Below are 24,128 nucleotides of genomic sequence, written 5' to 3' on the forward strand. Positions count from 1 at the left end.
AAACTAGGCTGATACCCTGACAGCCAATCAGACTCCCACTTTTTAATACCGTAACAAATGTTTTAAATCTGATCAGAGTGCTAATGGCAGAAATTGCACCAAGTTTAAAAACAGTCTTCAGCTCCGAAAACATCCAGCCAGTCTCAAACCCTTAGAGAGGGAACAAACCTTATGTGGACGATTCGCCTTACAGAGACAGACGGAGCTACAAAAGCAGCAGATTCCAAAAAGCGGCAGGATCTGGAGCCAAGAGCTCCTGCGGTGAGGTGATTCCACATCTCCCCACCGCATATTTACTCTGCTCATTTTATGACATATCGTCATATCGTGTTCTCCCACATCCCTCGTAAATTTTCATTTCTGATGAATGGCTGAGGTTGTGTGTGAGCTGCAGGATTTTTTTGTCAGGCTCTCGTCCCCCCACCCCCCCCACACCCACCCCCACCCCACCCCACCCATCCCGAGGCCCGGAGTGGGAGTCAATGAAGCATTTTACGTGTTGCCGTGTCGCTGACTACGTTACATGTTAGACATGTCACGGTTGTTAGAAACTAAAATGCCTGTTTAGGACAAGCTGTCCACCCACGCCAGGATGACATGCAGTTCCTCTCTCTCTCCCAATCTCCCTCCCCCCCCCCCCACACACACACACACACACACACCTTCCTCCTTGTGGGCTGAAAATGGTGCAAAAGGTAAATAGAAAGCTTTTAAACTGTCTGTGTGACACACAAGACAGAAGATTATTGAAAAATGGCAGACTCTTTACACACACACGCACACGTACCACCACCCACACACACACAGGCAGAGAGAGCGAGTACTTGACTGGATAGAGTAAAACATTTTAATTTTCCAATAAACATTGTCAGATTAGCATATTTGTTATATTTTTTTATCAAATACTTGAAAAGAATCTCTCCTCAGGCGGCGACAACACAATCTTCCTCACAAACTGTGTAACATCAACCAAAAACTAGCAATTTTGATAGATTTATTTAGTTATCTGCACTCCATTTGATCGACCTTTAATGCTGTAGCCGACAGAAACGCTCTGAAAACTGTGACGACACCAGATGTGATGCAACCAGCGGCCCGCCGTGTTACAGTTAGCGTTGTTTTAGATGCTTTAGTCTAAATGTTTGCCGACGTGAGACCTTAAACTCGCTAACAGATGAGTGGGGGGAAAAAAAAACTCGGGAAGGTTTGAGGTTTAATGGACATTTTTTTCCTGTGGAGTTTTGTACTGAATCCTTATTCATTTTCATGAAAACAGAGTTAAAAACAAAAACTGTAAAAACTGTAGTTTCACATTTACAAATGTCAGATCAGATCCACAGTGTCTTACATTGTTGAAAAAGCTCCCATAATCCCATAATTTTTCACTGCGTCATCAAACTACGCGTTTTGTTTTCATTGTTATAGCGCTGAACGCCTGTGTATTTACAGTAACGGCCTGCGTCTCTTTCCTGACTCTTCTATTTTCCCACCAGTCAGTGAAGGCAGCACAAACTCTGTCCTGGTCCCAGACATCCACCCCCAGGAATATGATACTATTCTGTTAGTTCTCTTTAATTGGAGCAAAAATGGACTCCAGAAAGAGAGAGAGGCTTTTTTTTTGTCCTCCTACGTAGATGAAACACAAGCAGACGTCACTTCGCGTTTGCGACAAAGGTTAAAGTTCAGAACGGTGCGGAACCCGCAGGCCCAGCAGCCTTCATGTCCCTGAGAGACACGTCCTTTGGATCCAGAAATATTTATCAGGACAAAATCAGGAAGGTTCCTGCAGTTGCCACGCAGTGTTATAGCTAGAGAAGGAGCATTCAGAGGAACGGAGAACATGTGTTTTGCAGGAGACTTTCATGTTGCTTATTGGACACAGCAAAGATCCAATGAGCTGGACAGTTTGGCTCTGGGATCCAGCTCAACGGTGGGAATTAATCCCTCAGCGGAGGGCCCGACTGGGGGCTGAAATAACAAGCGTGGGGGGGGTTCCATTTTTGAGAACTTGTCCTTTGATTGACACATTCTTTGATGCTATTAAAGTGCTGACAGCTGGGGCTGATTTCCCACCACTGTCGTTCTTCAGGAGCAGAAAAAGGAAGACAAACGGTGGAAACTCTGGTCAAAACTGGCTGGTTTATGGGAATGTTTTTGGCTTGTTATGGGATATTAAGCTGTTGTTTTATTTGCCACAGTAACTGGACGGTAATGAAGTTTTAGCATCAACTCCGCCGCGTCTCTGTTGCTGGTTATAAAGGAGATTTTGTCTCCTCTATTCCGTTGTTTGTGGTTTCCGCCGACACCTGAGTGAAATATCTGTGAAACTGAACATCGTGTCTTGTCTGTCTTCTGTTTGGTGCCCGTTTTTCAGCATTTGGGTGAAGGTTAAAGATCAGCCTGGGCTGAACGTCGTGCTGTTTACAGAAGAACAGGCGGAGAAGATGACATCCAGAGAAACATCTGGCTCCCTGCTTGAGCAGCTCATTACCGGCCTAATGGCATCAGTGGATTAAATAGCTGTTTCGTACATGTGCATTTGTACACCGCACCTTCGAGAGCCAGGAGTGTGACATGTGTCAGCATTTTCGATCATGACTCGGTGTAGCCGATTGAACCCCTCCAATAGTTTGTGGAGGAGTTAGAGATTAACCCATGGGAAAGACCAGGGAGTTCCAGTATATAGTCGAGGGTGCTCGACTACAATGCCCTGATCCCAATTTAGATGATCTAATTTCAGTAGACGAGCCGCTGCAGGCCGGCCTCTTCCCTTCATCGAAGAGCAGAGCCAAAGTTATGACATATATGCTGAGAGGCTGCAAGAGCCCAAATAAAGGAAGAAGAGAGGAATCCCAGCGTGTGTGTTCGGACCCTAAATAGAGATGTGTGAGGAGGTCAGGAAGTTTGAGGGGGTATTTTCCTAACCTGGGCGCTTCTGCCTCACTCAGAGATCTCCAGCTTTCATTAAAGTATGCTTTTAAGTTCATGCGTGATCTTATCCTGCACCTCCCACTCAGCTTAGAAGCCTCTCGCTGCCTCTCTCGCTCCATTTATTATCACCTCTAATCTTCAGAGCCGTTTCCCACTGCCTCCCTCGGTCCTCTCTCAACCGCTCGCACACCTTTTCTGCCCCCTCCACGCCGTTGTTTTGATTTTCTCAGCCTGCTTCAAGGCACTCATTATCTCCAACTTATGGAGCTCCTTAAAAGGCAGAAACAGAAGAAGGGCGAGAGGAGCGGAGACCCAAGACCTGCACCCTCTCTCTCCACCTCCCTTTATCCACCTTTTGTTTTGCCTCCCTCCGCCATCCTCCGTTCACAGTTAGTGTTACATCTGCGGCCCGGCTCGCCGTGGTCATGTTCTCTCTCCCAGCTCATCCATCACGCTCTGTCGCCGGCGGTGAAGAAGCCTGTCATGTAATTATCTCATATTTATTTGAAAATGCTTGTCCCACACTTGTGCTACCTTCAATTTATTTTTACTCAAGGCGCCATGACTTGAACCTGAAAGCTTTATGTCATAATAGAAGCCAGCAGGAGACATCTGATTGGCCACGGGTCAAAGGGCACATCCCTTTGATTTTTTCTTTTTAATGGAATTTACCTACTCGCCCCACAGGACTCAAATGCACCATATGCAGCTCGGAGGATATGTTTTATTACTGGGCTCTCAGTAGTATGCAGGCATACAGTTTCAATTTGTGGAGCCTCGGTGGGGGGCTAAGCCCTGGTCCACGGCATGGCTGGTGCTTTGCTCTGGCCATTGAGCTGCAGGAGGCAGCAGGGAGTGGGGGGGGGGGGGGGGATCAGGGCCTACACTCGGGGTCCCAAAGGTCCAGATGCCCTCAGAAAATATAACTCAGACCTTCTTCAACCTGGACTGCATTTTTACATCTTCTTCCAATTCTGACCAGAGACTTATTTGGTATAATAAATCTTTGTACTTTTTTTTTTTTTGTGGGGGGGGGGGGGGGTGGGGGGTCATTCTGTCTGGCTCGCGCTCCAGATTACGTCCACAAAGGCTCCACGGCTGATGGTTGGGTAATGTAAAACTGAAGAGAAAGAATCTGTGTCAATTTAGAACGTTGCGGTGCCTAAATAAAATCACATTTTCCCGTGGCAGACGCGCACACCATAGGTCAGACTAGCAAATAATATAATGCATTTGCATATTTCCAGTAAGGAAAACATAGTGGCCCATAAAACATGTTTGTATTCCACGTAGGGAGCAAATGTCCGCGATATAAACTGTAAAAAAAGAAATGCATGACGAAGTTAACTTGTCTTTCAACAGGAGGCAAAATAAACAAAACATGAAAAACAAATGTTAATATTATTGAATAAAAATGTATCTGTGCATTTGTAATAATTAAGGCGTTTTACACTAAATACACAAAAGCAGACTAAATATGGAAATAAACGTTATTTAATTAAAATGACGCGTTATAAAAATACAATAAAGTATGCAAACTGTAGAAGGCTTGAAGGTTTAAAATACCAAAAAAATCTAAAATGAATCTCAAAAACCTTCAGAAAATGCAGGTGTGTAATAACATTTCTGCGCGTGTAACGAGTCAGATTAGCGTTTTTTCACCATATTAATGCGGCTAAAAATTAGACAATTAAAAATATTTATATGTAATAAAAGCATTTTTTTAAAAAAAAGAAACGTAGCTTACTTTACAGTTACAGTCAGTCTCGTGCTTTCAATAAAAACAGACGAAAAGTGAGTTTAAAGTAGATCCCTGCAAATAACCCTGCATAACCAGAGTAAATAACTCGATAAATAAATAAACTCTGCCATCACTATTTCTGTAAATAGAATTATTCACTCATGTTTTTTTTTAAAAATAATAACATTTATTTCCATTTTCGTTGGGCCGGAACTGAAGCTGCGCAGGAGTTCAGAGAGGGAGAAGATGAGAAAGCTCAAATGTGTCCAGAAGACATTTGAACTGTTGTCGAGGAGCAAACTACCGGGAGCTGAACAACCAAGTGGAAACTGTTTTGTCTCAGTTCACAGCCCCCTCACCACCAACCACCACAGCCCCCTCACCACCCCCCAAAATGATTGCAGAGTAGTTACAGCTCAAATAGAGTCCCCTAGTAAAAAAGTGGCATCCTGCTGTTTTTACGGGCCTCTGTCGCCCTCCTGTGGTGAGCATCGAGTGTTACTATGACCGATGTTTGGATGAGTGCGTGTATGTGTGTGCGTGTTGTGCGTGAGAGAGAGACCACCTGTGTGCGTTTTCTGAGCTGAGAAGAGTGATGTGTTATGTCCTCCTGCTAATGGAATCATGGGATTAGATATGTTTTATGTTTCAGGTACCGTGAGACTCTCCTACATACCCGCCAACCATCCAAATGGTAATGAAAATTAAGACCACATTGAGTTTCTGTGTGTGTGTGTGTGTGTGCGTGTGTGTGTGTGTGTGTGTGTGTGTGTGTGTGTCACTGATTGCTGTCTGGACCTTATTTAAGTAGAAACAGATTGAAGAATGATAATTAGGCCTAATAAGATGGAATTTCCCCGAGTATGTCAAACAGCAGCCGCATCACAGGGCTCCTTTTAGAGGGGCTTCAGGTCAATTGGAACCACACACGTGCACACACGCACACACCCAAGGGGGGGTTGTTTTTTTGCTCTCATCTCTTGTGTCTTTAATGTGTGGGATTTGAGCATCTCTCACACATTTATTAGCATCAACGCTACTTTGAGGGGTCTATTTAACAGCAAGATGCCTGTTTGCGGCCCACCACGGTCAAAAGTGTTTAAGATACATTCTACTTACATATCAAACAAAAACTGAGGGTTCTTTTTTTTCCCAAGTTTAATTTTTATAGTGTTCAATTAACAGAAAAGGAAACAGAAGTTTGCGTTTCCATTTACTGATGTTACGACTTCCGTGGGCAGGTTTTCAGCTGGCACCTCCTGAGGTCTGTCCTGGATTTTGAGGTGCGTTTAGGGTCATCCTCCACCAGCCTGTCGCCAGTTTAGGCCTTTACACAGACGGTGTTGGTGTTTGCTAGCAGAAATTTGTTTGGAGTTTGACTGAATCCATTCTCCTCTCTACCTGTGAAATGTCCCCTGTTGCCTCTGGCTTGCAACATACCACCTCATCCACCCTGTGCACAACAGTTGGACGGGCCTTTCATGAAAGTCTGTGCCCGCTCTTCTCCAAACATGCTAATTGCAGCCAAGAAGAGTCAGAGTCCACAGGACTCGTTTCCAGATTGAATCAGGCTTGTTTCCATGTTCCTCTGCAACCCTTTGAAACTAAATTTTGTGGTGAGGATGCAGATTTTCTTCTGAGGACTCTTCCCCTTTCCACGCCATAGTGTTGATAGTGCAAAGTGATAATTGCTGACCAGATTTATTAATAAATACTCAAGGTTCTGCTCCCTTCTGATCGGAGAAGAGTGTTTTAGGCTTCAGCAGCAGGGCTTTGAGAACGATGTAATTTCACTTTCAAATGCAACTTTTCCTGTGGGATAAGGTTGACGCCTGTCAGTCTGAATCTCATTCCAAAAGCTCCAGGAATCAGCTGGTTTCCAGCCAGCAACGTTCTGTACATGTGGTGGAGGAACTCTGAATCTTCCAAGATGTTAGCGCCCTGCCAAAATCTCTCCAGGAGTAACCATAAAGGAAAAAAAACAAACTGCTGAGCGAGTCTGTTTCAGAGTCTGGGGGGTCTTCACTCTTTCGACCTTGGCTTTGGTCAACATTCATTGCGTCCACCAGCACACGGAGGTGAAGACAATCGAGATTCATGGCAGAGCACCAAAACATAAACCACTGCTCACTGGGGAGGAAAAAAATGGGCCCCCAGAACAAAAAAAAATCACCCAGGTGATCCCTGAGAGGAAAAATGTCTTCCAGCAGATAAACAAAAACCCCTCCTGTTTATGGCAGGGAGCAGATGGTTCCTTCATATGGATGCACAGGTCAGCATATCCGGATCCACCCACTTGAATTAAGCATCTGTGTCTTTCAACTCCAAACACTCAGATGAGTTTGTGGAAGCACCAGACCTGCATGCTTCCATGTTGAAGATTTTGCAGTCAGTTGCACAAATTCTGAGCTAATTGATGGTTAAAAACTTTTCCGATTGCTGTTTGCTCGAGCTCCTCTCATGGCGCGGACCTACTGCCGCTGCCGACACCAGGACATCCACAAATATCCAAGGAGAAAAATTTAGCTGAGCAGCAAATATTTCTGCGCTGGCGACCAGTGACCACGAGAGGGAGCCATCGGGCGATTATCAACGATTCAGTAGATTTTTGCCCTCTGTCATAATTAGAATATTAGAATTACAATATTTTGCTTATTTACAGCCTGGTTTCATAAAATTTCCCGTCTCCCTTCAACTAATAAAATGTGTGCATCTTCATTTAATTAATTTGTGGTCCTTCAAGAAGTTGTTTTCCATTTATTTATTTTTTACCCCACAGCCCTCTTAGGTTAGTTATCAACTTTACGACACCTCGGATTCAGATTCACCTCAGAAGTTTTGTTTTTATTATTAAGTTTTAAACGTTTGCATTTGCTGGAATTATACCGCTGTTTCTCCAACAGAGGGCGCCTATTATTTCGTTTCCTGCCAACCGAAATTTATTCCCACAGAAGCTCCGAGATGAAGTCACAAGGATGAAATCCATCCAGCCACGTGACAGTTTCAATCACTAATACACTTCCTGCGCGTGTTTCCTCCACCTGAACATGAGGCAGGACTGAAATATTACATGACATAATCTAATAAAACCGATTTGGTTTGGTCATCGATGATGATTAGAAGTGAGGCGATAATCTCTCTGACCTCCATCTGTCATAATCTGTAACATGATCCAAATGTTCTGAAAGATGTTAATGAGGCAAATATCCCTCAGTCATATGTTTGGTCACCTTGGATGATTTCTAAATAACTTTGTTGTCGTTTTCTAGCCACAATCCATTTCTGGGCGTTTATATTTGCTCCTGTTGCCTAAATGACTTCTCAACATTTCTGAAGTTATTGTTAAATCTGTGCGTCCTGCAGCTCCCAGCAGGACGGTGCATTCAGGAACACGGTGCACGGGTGTAGATTACCCCGGGTTTGCAGATTGCAGGTGAGACTAAAGGTGGTATTTCCAGGTGCCCACAGCTGGAGCGTGCTCATTGAAATTCCAGGAGGATTATTTGATTAAGAATTTGGGGCAAAGGGTTCACAGATTTGCTCTCACAGCTGGAACAAACTTTTAATGAGTGACTGTCAGGAAGCATCAGTGACAAAGTACATTATGTTGAAGTTTTTTCTTTGTGCCCCATTGGGGGGGCTATTTGAGAAGTGCATATAGGCAAGATTAAGGGTTTCATATGGAACTGGGAGTTGGAAAAGGCTCCACAGAGAGAGTTTAATAAAGGAGGAGGCTTAATCTGATTTAAGATGATGAGCTCCACCACGTACTTAATAATTACGTTTTCTGCTGTACAAGGAAGAAGAATTATTAATATTATTATTATAACCATCAGGTATCACTGCTATTTTATATTTTACAATGATAATCTAATGATTTAAAGTTGCATGTAGTGTAGAAGAGGAGTTTCCCTCCAAAACGAGATCCCTTTCATTCATATTCTCCAATCACCTCCGGGGCATTTTAGATGTTAACATTTATTTACTCATCAGACTGATGCTACCTGATTTGCAGGCTGCTTGATGCTGGATATGAACCCAACACACCACCGGGACCCACAGAAACAGTCTTTGAGGGCTCCCTAGTTTATCTTTGCATAACACGCGTCCATTTGCAGGCTTTACTTTGCAGGAACACACACTGACTGGTCCCTTTTAAGGTTTTACAGGCACCCTGTTGGGTTCTGGAGTAGCAGGACTGGGTCCTTCTGCTCCCTCTCATGCATATGCAGCAGCTCACACGGAGTTTAATACACATCTTAACAAGTCCTTAATACTCTGTGGATTTATGAAAACTTTAAAATAAATTAATAAATTAATCAAAAACGTCTTCGTTTAGCGATTTATTCGTTTTATCACGCACTTAATTATTAACCTGCGTTTCAGTGCCATGTAACATTTTTCTTTTGTGTTTCTTGCTTAAACAGCTTCGACAACATGTTTAAAGCAGCATATGTTATTCGGGAGGAGAAAACTTGAGTTTGCATCTAAAAATCCCAAATGTGGAGCAGCTCATTTTGGCATTGGCTTTGAAAACGCGCAGCACGGTTATTACAGTTGTATTAACGATCAACAACTCCTGTAAACGGTCTCAGGTTCTCTTTTTTGAAAATGACTTGGTGGTTCCAGGCGCAGGATCCCTGCTGGACTCTCAGTGGGCGAGTGAAGACATTTGTCCTGAGTGACGACTGAAGCGGCGGGGTGGCGACTAAAGTCAGATACATAGGAAAAAAGGGAGGGCATTAAAAGTCAAATTAGGAAAAGTAAGAAGGGTGAGTGTGTGTTGAAACCGGAGAGAGAGAGATAGAGTTGGGTCAGACGAAACCACCACCTAAAGAAAGTAGGGAAAACTTTTATTAGCGCCGGAACCGGAGGACAGCGAGCAACTGCGTCTTTGCCAGTTTAACCAGTTTAAAAAAAAATCGGCGCAGCGAACCAGGAAACAACTGGAAGCCTTTCCCCAATTTTGAGAAGAATCTTCAACTCAAGTAAGTGTGTGAATCCAACGTTTCCCCCCATTTTCCCGTCTCCCCCCTTTTTTCCGAGGTTTTGTCACAGAGTCTGACTGTAAAATAACCGCAGCGCGTCGAACCGCTTCACACGTGGCACGGAGCGCAAACCGGAGGGGGTCGGTCGGTCCAACCGGGAATGTCCGGCGAGGGGACATCAGGGAAAACGCGTGGGCAGAATGCGGGTGGAGGAAAAGAGGGTGGAAGGGTCGGCAAACCGCGCTCTTTTGGCACAGACCTCGGAGGCGCTCGCCTTCCTCTTTTATTGAGTGATAAACTCTCGCCTGCGTTTTTCCACGTGTCCCTAACAGGGACCGCATGGCTGTAGAATAATTATACTAATTTGTGGGACAGTAACCCCCCCGCCGCGGTAGGACGCGATGGTTTGGGGGAAATAAATATCCCTGACGTGTTTAAAGACGGCATTTAAATCCGATAATGCAGGACTTAGGGGACAGTAGTCGCGTCAGTAAATAAAAGGAGAGGAAACTTTGTGTATACACGTTTATTTGGGTCATCTTTTAGAATAATGCATCTTTAAGTAATCTTCTGTTGGCCTAGATTAAAATTATTTTTTACACATAAGAATCTCGGTACGTTCATTTTACATCTATGTTTGTACTGTTCAAATGATTATTTATGATTTGCATCTAAATTATTCAGCATTATTCCATGTCTCTTTTTGCCACTGGAAAGAGATTGAGCATGAATACCCACCACTGTGTGGGGGTTATTTTTATGGTCCCGTGTGGTTGAACATGTAGTTCTGACATTACGCACAGCACTTGAACGCGGCGGCTGACTTGCTCCAGCCCGACCATGCCAGTAACCGGACCCGGCCTGAGGTCATGCCTACAGAGAGACAGCTGTTGGCCGCCCGGGCAGCCTCGGGGGTTGCGTTTTTCGGACTCCTCAGGTGGGACAGGGGCTCCCAGAGCGTATGGTTTATTTTCTCTAAAACTTGTGAGAATAAAGAGTTTGCCTCACAGTCCTTTGTGTCCTGCTGAGGTTGATAAACACGACTGGTCAAGGTCAAAAGCGTCCCCGTGGGGAAAAAAGAGCTGGACAGCAAGGAGCCAAACATGAAAGAAATGACACGGACACGATGTTTTTAAAATTCCCACTGATTGCTGTGTCAATATCAAATACTCCTGCGCATTCCCACAATAAAGGATTCCATGGAGAAACATTGCATCATTCAGTGTCCAGAGCTCAGGTAAGCTCTATTTTGGGAACTTCTTTATATGGCACTCCTCCCAGATGAGCTTCACCGGCTCCGACTGCTCACACACACACACACACACACACACACACACACACACACATGTTTCGCAGTGCTACAATAAAGACTAACAACTGTCTGTCAACTGTAAAAGACGTTTCCTTTCGGGGACGGTTGCCTGCATGCTGGTCTTTGTCACGTGTTGACTTTCCTGTGTCACAACACCAAGTTAGCCCTCATTAACAAGGAAGCCTTACATTCATGACAGCATGCCAGCGTCCATGTAACCGCCACCGTGAACAGAACGGGAGGGAAGCGCAGAGGAAGACCGTTAGTTTGACGATGAAGACCAGCTAGAACGCGCTCCCCGACTGACTGAATGCCACAGTGCATGTGCAGCACCGACTTAGCAGCAATGTGTTGGCAACGTGTATTTTTTTTGCTCCGCAACAGCGTAAATCCATCCCATGTGACCGCGGCCTGCATACTTGGGGCTGCGCGTCTCGTCTGAAAGGCTGCTGTGTCTGTGTACATTTCTTTGTCGAGTGTCTTTTGGCATAATCAGACGATTGTAAGTTTTAGATATAGGAACCATGGGAAATGTCCTTAAAACTGGTCATTTTTCACATTTTTCTACAGAATGCATGCAAAAAATACATTTATGTTCTTCATTACTGTTATAAAACTGGTAAAAGACTTGAAAGACACAGTGGGATAGTGTGTGTGTGCGTGTGCGTGTGTGTACTGAACAGCCTTTCGACATGGGGTGTCACTTACATCGAAATCCTCCCTGTTCAAACTCTTTTCAGGACAAAAGCAGTTCAGTGGGCCATGGGTAATCGCATTATGTGCACGCCGTATAAGCACACACAAAGAGTCAAATCTGTCCTATTAGATCTCCCTTATTTCTCCTGACACACACACACACACACACACACACAGAGGCACACGCTCTTCATTGACACCCTCATTAGGGACTACTCCAATAGTGTTTCCTGTCTGGGGCATTGACAGAAGCCCCTTCGCCTCCTTCCTGTCTCACATCAAACTGCTGAGATTTTTCCTCCCTCAGTTTGCACAGGTCACCCACAGAGTAGCTGAGATCTTGCTGATATACAGTATTCTAGGTGTGTGTTTGTGTGTGTGTTCTGGGTGGTCGTGACCAACTTTATCGCACTCAGTCATATTATAGATTTTTCCAATTGTTTATGCAGAAGTTGTGTTTGTACTCAGTTTGACCCTCTGTGTGTCTCAGCGACACAAACTAATGTCTTTTTTTAACTGATACAACCGCATTGTTCAAGATAGGGACACACAAGCGCTCTGCATTATGCTCCGTGATGAAAATATGTGTCTCAGGGACGGTCCAGGGGGAGGAAGGTGTCAAGCGTCCTCCTGGCAGTTAGAAAACAATGCTAACTACAGCAGGAGGAAGTAAAAGAGAAATGCTGCAGGAGGGAAGCAGAACCTGCCATTTTAGTGCCACCGCTGAGCTACAAAAGCTAAATCGCAAGAACCAACGCAGAAAAAAAATCCCACTGCTAATGCTAACAGCAAACAAAGGTGCGGCGCGCTAACTCCTGGGTGACTGACAAACCAGACCAGTGGATGTCAGACACCTGCATAGCTGGCAACCCGCCAGTTAAGATTAACAACTGCCTTAATTGACCCTAACTTTCTGCCGCTGTCATTCTAATTGTGCCCTCCTCTCCCTCTGCCAAGCAGCTGCGATGGCGCCCTCTCTGGTGCAGGCCTACAGGAGGCGCTGGTGGATGGCGGTGACGGCGGGTCCTGGAAAACCTCCTGTGTTCGGCTGTGCTTCTGGGCTGGGGATCGCTGCTCATCATGCTGAAGAGGGAAGGCTTCTACTCCCACCTGTGTTCAGGTAACGGCTGTGTGGACATTTAAAATATGGCATCACAACTGGAAAACACGCCGGCACTTCCTGGCACGCAAGCACACGATTTCAGGACACATGTGTTAAAGCAAGAGTAAAATAGAAGTAATCCTTATTTTAGCCCCATTTTGTTTAAAAAAAATGTCACAGAACAAACAGGTTCCTGTAAAACCTGTCTTCTCAATATTTGCTGACATTGGAGCAGACATCCAGGGAGAAGAGAGGGGCTCTTCTGTGAGTTTTGTGTGTTGCATCACAGACGTGTCCCACAATGTCACTGTAGCAACCAGTCATGCTGGGGGGTGCAATAATTTACAGTGGGAATGCAGATACCCAATAAGAAGTGGCAGAACACACTGTACTGTGCCAGTCTGGTTCCCAGCATGGACCCAAGAGTCCAAATATTCCCCCGTAACCATGCCCCCCAACCTTCCTCACAGAGAACGATTCGGTGGTCGTGTCCTTGGGCAACTCGTCCTCGGGCGACGAGGTGGACGAGTGGCTCAGCTGTGTGGACCAGGAAGAGATGCTGAATTGGGTTTCACCATCGGCTCCTTCCTGCTGAGCGCCACCACGCTTCCGCTTGGCATCCTTATGGACAAGTTTGGGCCACGCCCCATCCGCCTGGTGGGAAGGTAAAGGTCATGGCCCGCACATCGCCAGCAGGGTGAAACGGCTCAATACACACTTCTGTATGCTGATCTATAATGTTCCCAGAAGACATAAACTCTATTTATCAGGAATAAATCACACTCAGCGGATGAGACCAGGCAACAGAGTAAAAATCTAGAACTGGAGAAAAGTCCCTGTCGGCTGTGACAGCGAGTTAATGGGGCTGTAGTAAAAGGGGAGAAAGAAGATGGACTACATTTCACAGATGGGCGTAGGAGGATTTTCCGGTAAATTCAGTAAATGTATGTTGTAGTGAAACATTCTTGCTTGGGTGTGAGAGTAGGGGAAATAGAAGTATGTAAATTATGCAGCCGCGTGCAGAAATAATGATCACAGAAGCTGCACGCACACACCCACGCACAAACACGCACAGGACGAGACACACCTTTTACTCACACTCACAGCTAGAGGCCATTCAGAGATCACACCGGTGTGCTGTCTGGAATGGAGGCGTTATCCTGTAAAACCCAGTGAAATACAGGCGTTCCAATAACAGCAGCATGGTGGCTTTTTGTCTTCCAGCTCCTGCTTCGGTCTGTCCTGCGTCATCATGGCCGCCTCTGCCTACGACCCTCACGGTGAGTCCAAGCACGTGCTGAACAAACACCGTTCAGACAAACACAAGCGCTGTTCCCTCTGTTCTTGTTTAACATCAAACACGTTTCCCTCCATGATGAAGCACAGTAGTGCTTTCAGTCCCGCTGACCCACTTTACCTGTTCCCGAGGAGTAATGAACCTGATGTTGAGCCCTTTTTCTCCAGTAAAAATGTTCTTTTGCTGGACGTGAACTGCTGCAGCAAAGTCTCATCTACATTTGACAGAAAGTCAAATGAACCTTAGCAGCATTTGGAGGAGCTGTGATTGATTTGAGCTGTTAATGCATTATTTTGCTAATGTAAATGATAATATGGGCAGTAGCCCATAAAGTGGTGAGACTCAGACTACTTTTAACAGAAACGTTGTATCAGCATCTATTCTTCCAACATTAAGTGATGTTTTCTTTTAAAATAAACAGGAGGTGAGAAGTTTTAGATTAATATGATAACATGTATTAAATGTTAGGGGCCGTTAGGGCGTTTCATTAGGCTTGTTTTCCTTAAAATAGCACTTTTTTAAGTGTCTCTGCTTAGAGAGTAAATGCTGCTTTTGAGTTCATTGCATTTACAAATCTGATTTCATTTGCAGTGTTGTCAGCACTCATTTTCCTGGCGCTGTCCCTGAATGGCTTTGGAGGCATCTGCCTGACCTTCACTTCACTTACGGTGAGACACAACAACAAACAACAAACAGAGAAAAAAAGTGATATTTGAACAGCCCAGGTCAAAACTGACTGAAATTGCAGGTCTGCAAGTACTTTCCATGTGTTTACAGAGCTTAAATCATGCTGTAACCTTGCCCCTCCCATCATTTAGAGCAGCCTATCTGGTATTTAGAATTAACCCCGCTATGTGGGGTCTGTTACGGGCGCTGCAGCTAAAAGGAGGTTGTGTGTTCAAGGTCCTCGCTCATGACCATCACACCTGTGCCCCCTCCTTACGGTTCCATCAGTGGTGTTTTTAAATGTTTTACCGGGTGCAGTTTTTGGAGAATTTGTCACACGGTGGCTTTCAGATGACCCCCCCCCCCCCTTTAGGTTCATGGGCCTGACACTGCAGAAAGATCTGTGCTGTGGTTACATAAGGAATAGGCTGGGAAAATACTGATCCCAGAACTAACGGGCTGGACGGTTTTAGTAGCTGAGGTTCTCAGTGCAGCCGCTTGTCACAGCTGAGGAAACATGCGCGTCGTGACTGGGAGCTGTGTTTGTTTACAGGCATGTGTATCAGCATGTGATGTGTCAGCTGGTACCATTATTATCAAGTGCGTTTCTAGTTGATACCCTGTGTGGGCATGTGTGTGTGTGTGTGTATCTAAGTTGTACATGAAGTCCCTTCAGATGGAAGAGCTCCAATTCACATTTCAGCCAATGGCCTCCTCTGGTTGACACACACCCTCCCTGAAGTCCCGCCCCCTCACCTCTGTTCCAAACCTTAAAGGCCACACTTTCCCTCACCTGGCTTCCTTCCTTCCTTCCTTCCTTCCTTCCTTTGTTCTTGTCCTCTTATCTTCCTCCCCCCTGCTGCCCTACAGTCAGCAGAAAATCCCCGAAAAACCCCTTTTTTTTTGCAACCCTGCACAACTCGTGGGTGAGCAAGGAGATGAACGCGGACCAGATGTTTGGGATGATGAGCGTGGACGGACTTGGAATTACATAATGAGAAATTGAACCAAAAAGGTTCAAATGCTAAACACATAAGTGCCAACCTGTTATCTCTCCTGACGTCTGACCTTGTCTTAAATGCCAGGAAACAACATGAAGTAACTGGCTTGAACATTATTAACATGAAAAAACAAACAGCTATTACGGGAATGAGCTGGTTGCACTGACTCAACAGTGACTGATTGTTTAAGCTTGCTCACAAGTTGTGTTCCCATTTTTGAGTTTGGAACCCTAACCAGAACCAGTGTCATGTTTCTGGGTATTTATACAGAAGGTTGTGTTTATGCCTCTGGCCGCCTGGTTTTAAAGGTGGCTTTTATTGTGGGAGGTTTGTTATTTGGTCAGGTGACGAGGGCGAGTGGGTGATGTACCCCGTCACGGTACAAATACAGCCCAGGAACAACTGATGGAACACGGCCCAAAACTTTGACCTGGCCTCTGAAACACCTCTCATCGTGGTCCAGTCGAATGTTATGTAATGGAACAGCGGAGAGAACAGAAGCTGACGGCCCACATGACCCAAGGAATCCACCCCCGGTGTCCTGCTGCCCGCTACCAGGGGACACACGCACACACAGGTCCCGTGTCCATTCCTGTGTCTTGACAATGTCAGAGCTGTTTTGATGGCTTTCAATCACATGCACACAAACTCTGTTGAGTAACTACCCTCCCATGTTTGTCCTGGTTTGACCTCAGTTCTGTTCCATTGGAAAAATAACAACAGCACCATTAAAGGAACTCCACACTCTTCACACACACCCATGCACGCGCTCAGCTCACACCTACTAAGGCAGGACAGGACTCGTTCCTGCCTTTTTAGATTAGACCGCTCCACAAGCATTCCATTCCTTCTGTTCTGGGGCCATTTTAAGGCAAATAGCACTTTGTTCCTCCTAAATATGTGTCTTCCACACTTGTAGACCTCCATAATCTCTCCCATCTGCTCTGGAAACAGCCAGAACAGTGGAGAGCCAGCAGACAGCTGGATAGATCACAACATGATGCAGGTTTGGAGGCGGGGAGAGCCAGAAATCATTGAATTCTGTGTAAAATGATGGTCAAGAAATTACTTTATTGTTGATTATCAACAACTTTGTTGGGACTTTCTCTTTAGGTGAGCTTGATCATTCACATTTTTGAAGGGTTGCTTCCTTTTTTTTACCATATTTCCTCTATCAGCTCAGGTTCTGCCTCAGACCAGAGCGGCCGGTGACGTAATGCAAGGGTGCAGTTAGTAAATGAGAGGCCTGCAGCCGCACATCTCAGAGGCTGTCGTTGTTTTTCCAGAACATTTGATCTGGTTCCTAAAAAACTGCTCTTCCCGCCTTCCTTTGATCTTTCTAATGCATAAAAAATACACAAAATCAGCTCTCGGCTTGTCCATTGCAGCATGATAACCCGGTCATTATGGTTGCCACTGATCTGAAGCTTGGCTGTGTGTTTTTTTTGTTTATTTCCAAGTTCAAACGCTGTCAGAGAATAGAGCATTGCCGCCTGCTGGAGTCTGGTCCCTGACACGCCTCTGTCATCACCCCGGTTAATTGATGATAGCGTCCATTGATTCACAGTGACTTTGTGTGAAACTGGAGCCGCGCGTGCGTCGCGCCAAGCCCGCGGGCCTCTGGGTTAAAGCCTTTGTCTCTTGTGGTGTTGTGGAAATCTGCGAGGGCTCAGGCGTCTGTTTAGGAGAACAAGCAGCGGAGATATGAATTGGAGGGAAGTGCCTGGTTGTAATAATCAGCGGTGGTTTAGAAAGATCCTGCTGGGATTTCCACAGAGAGGAGAGTCTGGTGGGGGGTGCACCTGTGGAAAGCCCTTTCCCCCCGGTTTTATTTTTTGCCCACTTCTTAGACTCGTGTTCCCCCGAGTTCTGCAGAACATCATCAAAAGCCTTTTTAAGCTGCCATTTAGCCTGTTCTTTCCAGTGATTAAGGTCTTAATTAAAGCCGGTGCCAAAGCCTTCCAACACCCGAGTGAGTGAGCACAGCAGGGGCTGAACTTATTAACTGTGACAGTTGAATGGTTTCACTTTTTGACACCGGTTGGCCCCCCTGCGCCCGACAAAAGTCCACATATCATTGATAATATCAACACTAGAAGTTTAGAGTCTCAAAATGTTGACCGCGTTCAGAATGATGAGGGAAAACAAGTCCTAAAAACAAGAAAGTGCAATTTTACCAAAGCCAGAGGGGTCTTCATGCACAGCCCTATTCTTCGTTTTCCACATAGCTGTAATATTTGGACATGTGTAAATGTAGGCGCTGCTGTCTCCGCTCACGTGTATCTGGTTCCGTCTGGTGGCATCGGCGGTCGGTGCATGTGCTGCATGCATTCCAGGAGTGAAATAAATATGTGTTTCATGCCAGAACACCGTGGTGAAAAACCACACCTGCTGTTGGCGCGCACACACACGTGCGCACGCTTCTCTGCCTCACATGTCGCCACGACACAGTGGCGTTGTTGCCTCTTGAGTGGGTCGACAGCTCACATGGCCGCAGAATATTTGCTCAAATGTTAGCGGGAGATGCGAGGTGTGAGTGTGTGTGTGTGTGTGCGTGCGCTCACAGGGCCACAGAGCAGCTGTGAAGTATGTGGGTTTCTCAGAAGCCCTGAATGAGGATGTGTTATCCATATTATGTTTACCTGAAAGTCTCTTGTGTGAGCTGTTGAAGTGACCCCATGCTTCGCACTAAAGTGCGCGCACACACACACACACACGCACATAGGCACACACTTTAACGTATAGCTTGCAGTCGCCACAGCTTTATCTCACATCCGGCCAACCGCCACACACGCGTATATCTGCATTCACACATAAGCCGTGAAGGCGTAATCTTTTGCATCGCACTGCACCCGTGAACCAACAGTAGCTCAAGGAATGTTCGGGCGGGGGTCACTCAGTTCTTCGACGCCCTCTAAAGGGCTGTGTAACCCGGGAAACTTGACCGTTCACTTTTGTCTCAATCCATCTTGCAGTTTTGGGGGGCATCGATGCCTGTGACAGGTCGTCCAGCTCTCGTCCTCAAGCAGAGGCAAAATTATGAAAGAATGGTATCGGTCTGGGGGACACAACTGCTTTTATTCAATGAAAATGGACACTGTGTGGTGAACTCTGACCCAGCGAGGAGATTAGGTGATGCTGGAGAAGTTTGGAAACCCATTGTGGGTTTGCCATGCATCACACCTAAAATCCCTCACATGTGATTTTATAATCACGATTGACCCATTTAAAACTCAAAGGACACTGGGTGCGTTGGTGCCACAATAGGTCATTGTTAAGGACCTAAGCTTCTTACAACTGTAAATAGGTCAACCTAATATATGTGTTAGTGCCTGGTGCCTGCCACCTTGTCCCCTTTGCTGTGTGTCATGAGTGCCCTCAGACTGGAGGCCGAAAAGCCCCCTGAAGGTCATCAAGGGCCGGTGTCCACATTTTTTAATCCTACCACCACAGAATTGTTGAAAAAGGGAGCTCGAGGAGGGTGGATGCTCCTAAGTTGGCTTAGCGCCACGTCTGAACCACGGCAAATGCCCAAACTGGGTCATGACTTGGTTCCTGTGTTCCTCAGGACATGACAGCTAATATTTTTAATGAGTCTGCTCTGCAGGGAGGGAGAAATGCAGTAGACCACAAACTCTGCAGGCAGGAACCGTTGGAAGAACCTTCTGAGTTTGGCTCAGTCCGGTGCAAGAAGTCTGCCCCTGCTGCTCATACAGGCGAACTGCACCTGGTTTAAAGCAGACCTAATGTTACATTTTAACACTAAACGTCCCCCGTGAAGGGAAAGGGATGGAATTTGTCTTAAACTGTGTGTATTTGTTTTAGGGGTTTGACAGACACTGAACAAACACAGTGCTAGTCTAATCTGTGGTGGTTTATTCTCTGCACCTGCAGCTGCCCAACATGTTCGGTGCTCTGAGCTCAACCGTCATGTCTCTGATGATCGGCTCCTATGCCTCCTCTGCTGTCACCTTCCCGGGGGTCAAGGTGATTTACAATATCTGTATTCCACTTTATATGTATATGTAACATAGCTTTGGTTCTCCTGCCGCCCACGCGCATGATTAAAGCGCCGTCTGTCCCGTCCTCCCCCCAGCTGATCTACGACGCAGGCCTCTCCTTCCAGGCGATCATGTGGGGGTGGGCCGGTCTCGCCGGCTTCGTCTTTTTTAACTGTTTCTTCAACTGGCCCACAGAAGGCTTCCCGACCCCCGATGAAGTCGACTACAGGTCAGCGCACCTGCCGCGTTTGTGAGGCGTTAGCATGGTGGGAGGGATTTGACACATCTGTGTGTGTTTGTGGCCTTCTGACAGCAAAATCCTCACAATGCAAGAGATGCCCTCATCAGACCAGAAGGCCACCGAGGAGAGGCTGAAGCAGAAGAACGGAGACCTCCAACACTCTTTAGAGAAACTTCCCAATGGTCCTGAGCCTGCGCCCAGTAAGTCATCAGATGGTCCTGTTTTACTTTCTTTTAGGAGAAATGTATAGTTTCCATACGTGCCATGCATATTACACCCAGGCTTCTGGGTGGTGTAGCTAAGAGAACATCTTCTTCTCTCTCAGATTCCGTCCCTTTCCGACGGTCTGTCTTCTCTCCCATCTTCCTGTGGAGTCTGGTTACCATGGGAATGTCCCAGTTGAGAATCATCTTCTTCATGGGGGCGATGAACAAGATGCTGGAGTTTCTGGTCACCCACGGTGAAGAACATCGTAAGTGCTGAACCCTCAGCTGCCTTTCCAGGAAACCATCGATTTGAGTTGAGCTAATACGCCTGTTTTCCTGTCTCAGCATCAGAGCAGCTGGTAATCGAAGCAGAGGAGAAAGGTGGGTGGTGTCAGCAGCTGGGGGGTGCTGGGGTTCTCCTGTTGTTCTTGTGTCTGACCCTCCGCTTCTCTCTTCAGTCAGTTTCTACTCGTCCATGTTCGGCACCCTGCAGCTGCTGTGCCTGGTCACGTGTCCGCTCATTGGATACATCATGGACTGGAAGATGAAGGAGTGTAATGTGGAGGGCAACTCTGGCACGGAGAAGAGGTACGCCCAGCATTGCTCACGGGGCAGTTACTGGTATTTGTGGGCTGATGGGTATTTTTAGTTTTCTGAAGAACAAAACCATAAATCAGCTGTGTGTCTTCATCAGTGGGTCCAAAAGAGACCCGAAGATCCAGAAAGTGACCAACGCCATGCGGGCCTTCATTCTCACCAACCTGCTGCTGATTATCTTTGGAATCTGCTGCCTAATTGACAGCCTCCCCCTGCAGGTAACACACACACACACACACACACACTGAGTGTACACACATGACTGATATTAATCATTGGCTCTTTTCTGTTTCCCTCCTCCAGATCTTGACTTTTATCCTCCACACTATGGTCCGAGGCTTCATCCATTCCTGCTGCGGGGGCCTTTATGCTGCCGTGTGAGCGCTCTGGACATGATGTGTAACACAATCGGGCCGGGGGAGACCTGTAGTCACGCAAACTGTCTCCCACAGGTACCCATCCAACCACTTCGGCACGCTGACGGGCCTCCAGTCCATGATCAGCGCCGTGATCGCCCTGCTGCAGCAGCCTCTCTTCATCATCATGGTGGGGTCGCTACATGGAAACGCTTACTGGGTGAGTCAGACGCACACACACGCACACACACACACACACACACACACACATATACAGGAGTCTTGCATGTAAATGGAAGAACAAAGTGTTTCAGGCGGTTTTCCTGACGACACAGTTTTATTTGATTTAATTACCATAAACAGCACCGACACGCTGTAACTCCGGCGTCCTCTTTCAGTTAAACTTCGGCCTGCTCATCCTCTCGCTGTCCGGTTTCCTGCTGCCGGCTTACCTGTTCTACCACCGTCGAAACCTGATTAGGGAAAAGGCGGCCCGCGACAAGCACGCTGCGGGACCGGAGGTCGAGGCACTGAACCACGCTGGGGCCAACGGTTGCAAACCTCAAAGCAACGGCCTGACCGCCGTGGAGGCTTAGATCAACGCCACGGAGACGACAATCGCTACAAATGTGTTCTCATGAGCACCACCACCAGTTTTAATTCTTCGTGGCCAAGTGCTGGTGCACGATTTATCACCACAAGCTGCATTCAGAGCCGATTTCAGATTAGTTTAAGGTTTGTGGTGTGAATCCTGTCCACCCCCAGACCTGACATCACCATCCTATAGGATGGTGGATATTGCAGTATTATATATTGCAAAACTTTTTGTCACCTTAACTAAATTTCTAGCGCAACACTTCTGCGTATGATGTGTTCGATCTAATGTTTTTTGTTTGGTCTGTTCATCTCACTTCTGTCACAAACAGACTGACACGAATGTTCTGTTGTTCCGAAGACGCCGTGGCGGGTAACACTGGGTTACAGGTCGTGCTGGTCTTTGGTAACCACACAGAAGGATAATTAGCAGCTAAAAATTAGCTTTACGTGTTTATGAGTGAATGTTGTATGCTCTGATTGATCCCTCTACCCCTGCCACTATCTTAAACACCAGTTTATTTCTTTTTTGGGGGGTTTTAAGTCCATAAATTTGTAATTGTGTCGCATCACCTTTGCTGTACCGACCTCACCAGAAAGTGGATGCGTAGCGCCATCTAGTGGGCTGGGAAAATATTTGAATTTTTATTCTGCAGCCCAAAGATCCAAGTTTGTTTTAGCAAAATTCACGAACAATTTACCATCAGGTCACAACAATAGTCAAAATTGTCAAGTTAGTATGAGCCAAAGCCATAGATTTTACAGACAAGCACATGCCTGCGGGCACAGCCCCGGGTCAGTTATCACAGTACTTGAAATAGCATCAAAACATTAATCTCAACTGTTGCTAACACCAAAGAATAACTTAAATGCATTAGCAATGTTACATGTGTTGCACCTGTATTGTTTTAAAACGTGTGAGAAATGAAGTAGTTCTTTGTGCTGTTTTACTGCACTCCGTTAAATAAAAGCTACAACTATAATTATACATATTTATAAATAACACTACTACACCAACTCATGCTGTCATTCAGAGCCGATGGACATCAGACGTCCTGCCTGTAGATATTCAGTCATTAAGGATTTTTCCTAGAGCTCGATGCAGATGCAGTGTGTTCGCTGCAGATGTTCGCTGTAGTTGTAGAGACACATCTACCTCCTCTGTATCTGTGCTTAGTCTCTCTGCAACCGAATCACCTGACGGTCCATCGGTTTCATTGTCATCGTACCTGAGGAAATATTGTGAGAACCGGATATTTCAAGTCGTGCCTTCATGCCCTCACATACTCGGATTTTTTTTATGTATGAATATAGGAAAGATGTGATGGAAAACTATGAGTAACCGACACACAGTGTGTGCGAATGTTACGAAACACTTTGTACTGCTTTATGCACAGAGATGTGTGTGTATAAAATATGTATTTAAGTGTCTTTTATACTCTAGCTTCAGTAGCGTTGAAAAGGGAAGTATTTGTTCAACTATCCTATTCGTCATTTTGTAGTAAGATAATTAAAATAATAGAAATGAATTAACGTTGGTGATTCAGCGGGTGTCCAAACTTTGCCAGTTTTTTTTTCTCCCTTCCTTTTCAAAATCACTGACATGTAACAATCAAATTGTGTAAATACAAATGTGTTTTTCTGGTTTTCGTGATGCATTCAGCTCGCTTCATTGACGTAGGCGTGTACAGCGTTTCTGCCTCATATTCAATAATTTGTAGATCAAAAGAAAATGGCAGAACGGGCTTTGATGTGTTCTGACTACAGCTACGCTTTGATTTCCATATTAAGACAGGAAGATTCTTGTCACAGATTGAATTTGTTGCTGCTTTTTTTTTTTTAGTAGTTTTTAATGCTTGCCTGATGTATTAAAGACTCGGTGCCTGAAGACTAAACGCTGTTTAAGTAGACGTGGAAGATGTGAAGAATGATGAACCTCCCTCTGTAAACAAAAGCCATGTGCGGGGACTGTTGCTAGGTGATAGTACTGTATCTCACGTTTCCTCAGGACACCCAGGAGCAAATGAATAGGAATAAGCAACAGCATCAGTCCTGCAGCAAGAGTTCGGTCACCTTCTTTCAGATCATATTTCTATAACCCGTTTTGCTGATCTAGACCTAATCTGTGTTTGACTTTGATGGCTTTGAATGTTGCTTTTTGTTTTGCTGCAGAGGCCAAAAGAACCAGGATCCAGCACCCCCCCCCCACCCCACGTGCTAGTCTTTAGGCCTCTGCTGTGGACGCGATTGTAATCATGGCATTAAAGCTGAAATTAATCATGTACAGCAGCTCCTCTGTGTGCTCCTAGTGTTGCTACGTCTCCATAAATGTACTCGTGTTTAATCCACATACTCTGCTTGTGCCTTTGATAAATAAATGTATGATTGGACAGAAGGTT

General features: G+C 45.8%; 1 protein-coding gene across 1 annotated transcript; it reads left to right on the forward strand.

The window, feature by feature from the left end:
- Window positions 1-9,341: 9,341 nt before the first annotated feature.
- On the forward strand, window positions 9,342-24,124 carry LOC115252453 (large neutral amino acids transporter small subunit 3-like). Its single transcript, XM_029847711.1, is given in 17 exon segments — window positions 9,342-9,660; window positions 12,626-12,690; window positions 12,692-12,788; window positions 13,241-13,333; window positions 13,336-13,435; window positions 13,995-14,050; window positions 14,659-14,735; window positions 19,599-19,721; window positions 19,831-19,964; window positions 20,049-20,176; window positions 20,302-20,448; window positions 20,528-20,563; window positions 20,641-20,770; window positions 20,877-20,997; window positions 21,083-21,156; window positions 21,232-21,355; window positions 21,534-24,124. Coding segments are annotated over 16 exon segments (1,695 nt in total). The 5' UTR covers window positions 9,342-9,660; window positions 12,626-12,633; the 3' UTR covers window positions 21,732-24,124.
- The last annotated feature ends 4 nt before the right edge of the window (window positions 24,125-24,128 follow it).

Source organism: Takifugu rubripes, chromosome 14, assembly GCF_901000725.2.
Source record: "Takifugu rubripes chromosome 14, fTakRub1.2, whole genome shotgun sequence".
NCBI classification, from domain to species: Eukaryota; Metazoa; Chordata; class Actinopteri; order Tetraodontiformes; family Tetraodontidae; genus Takifugu; species Takifugu rubripes.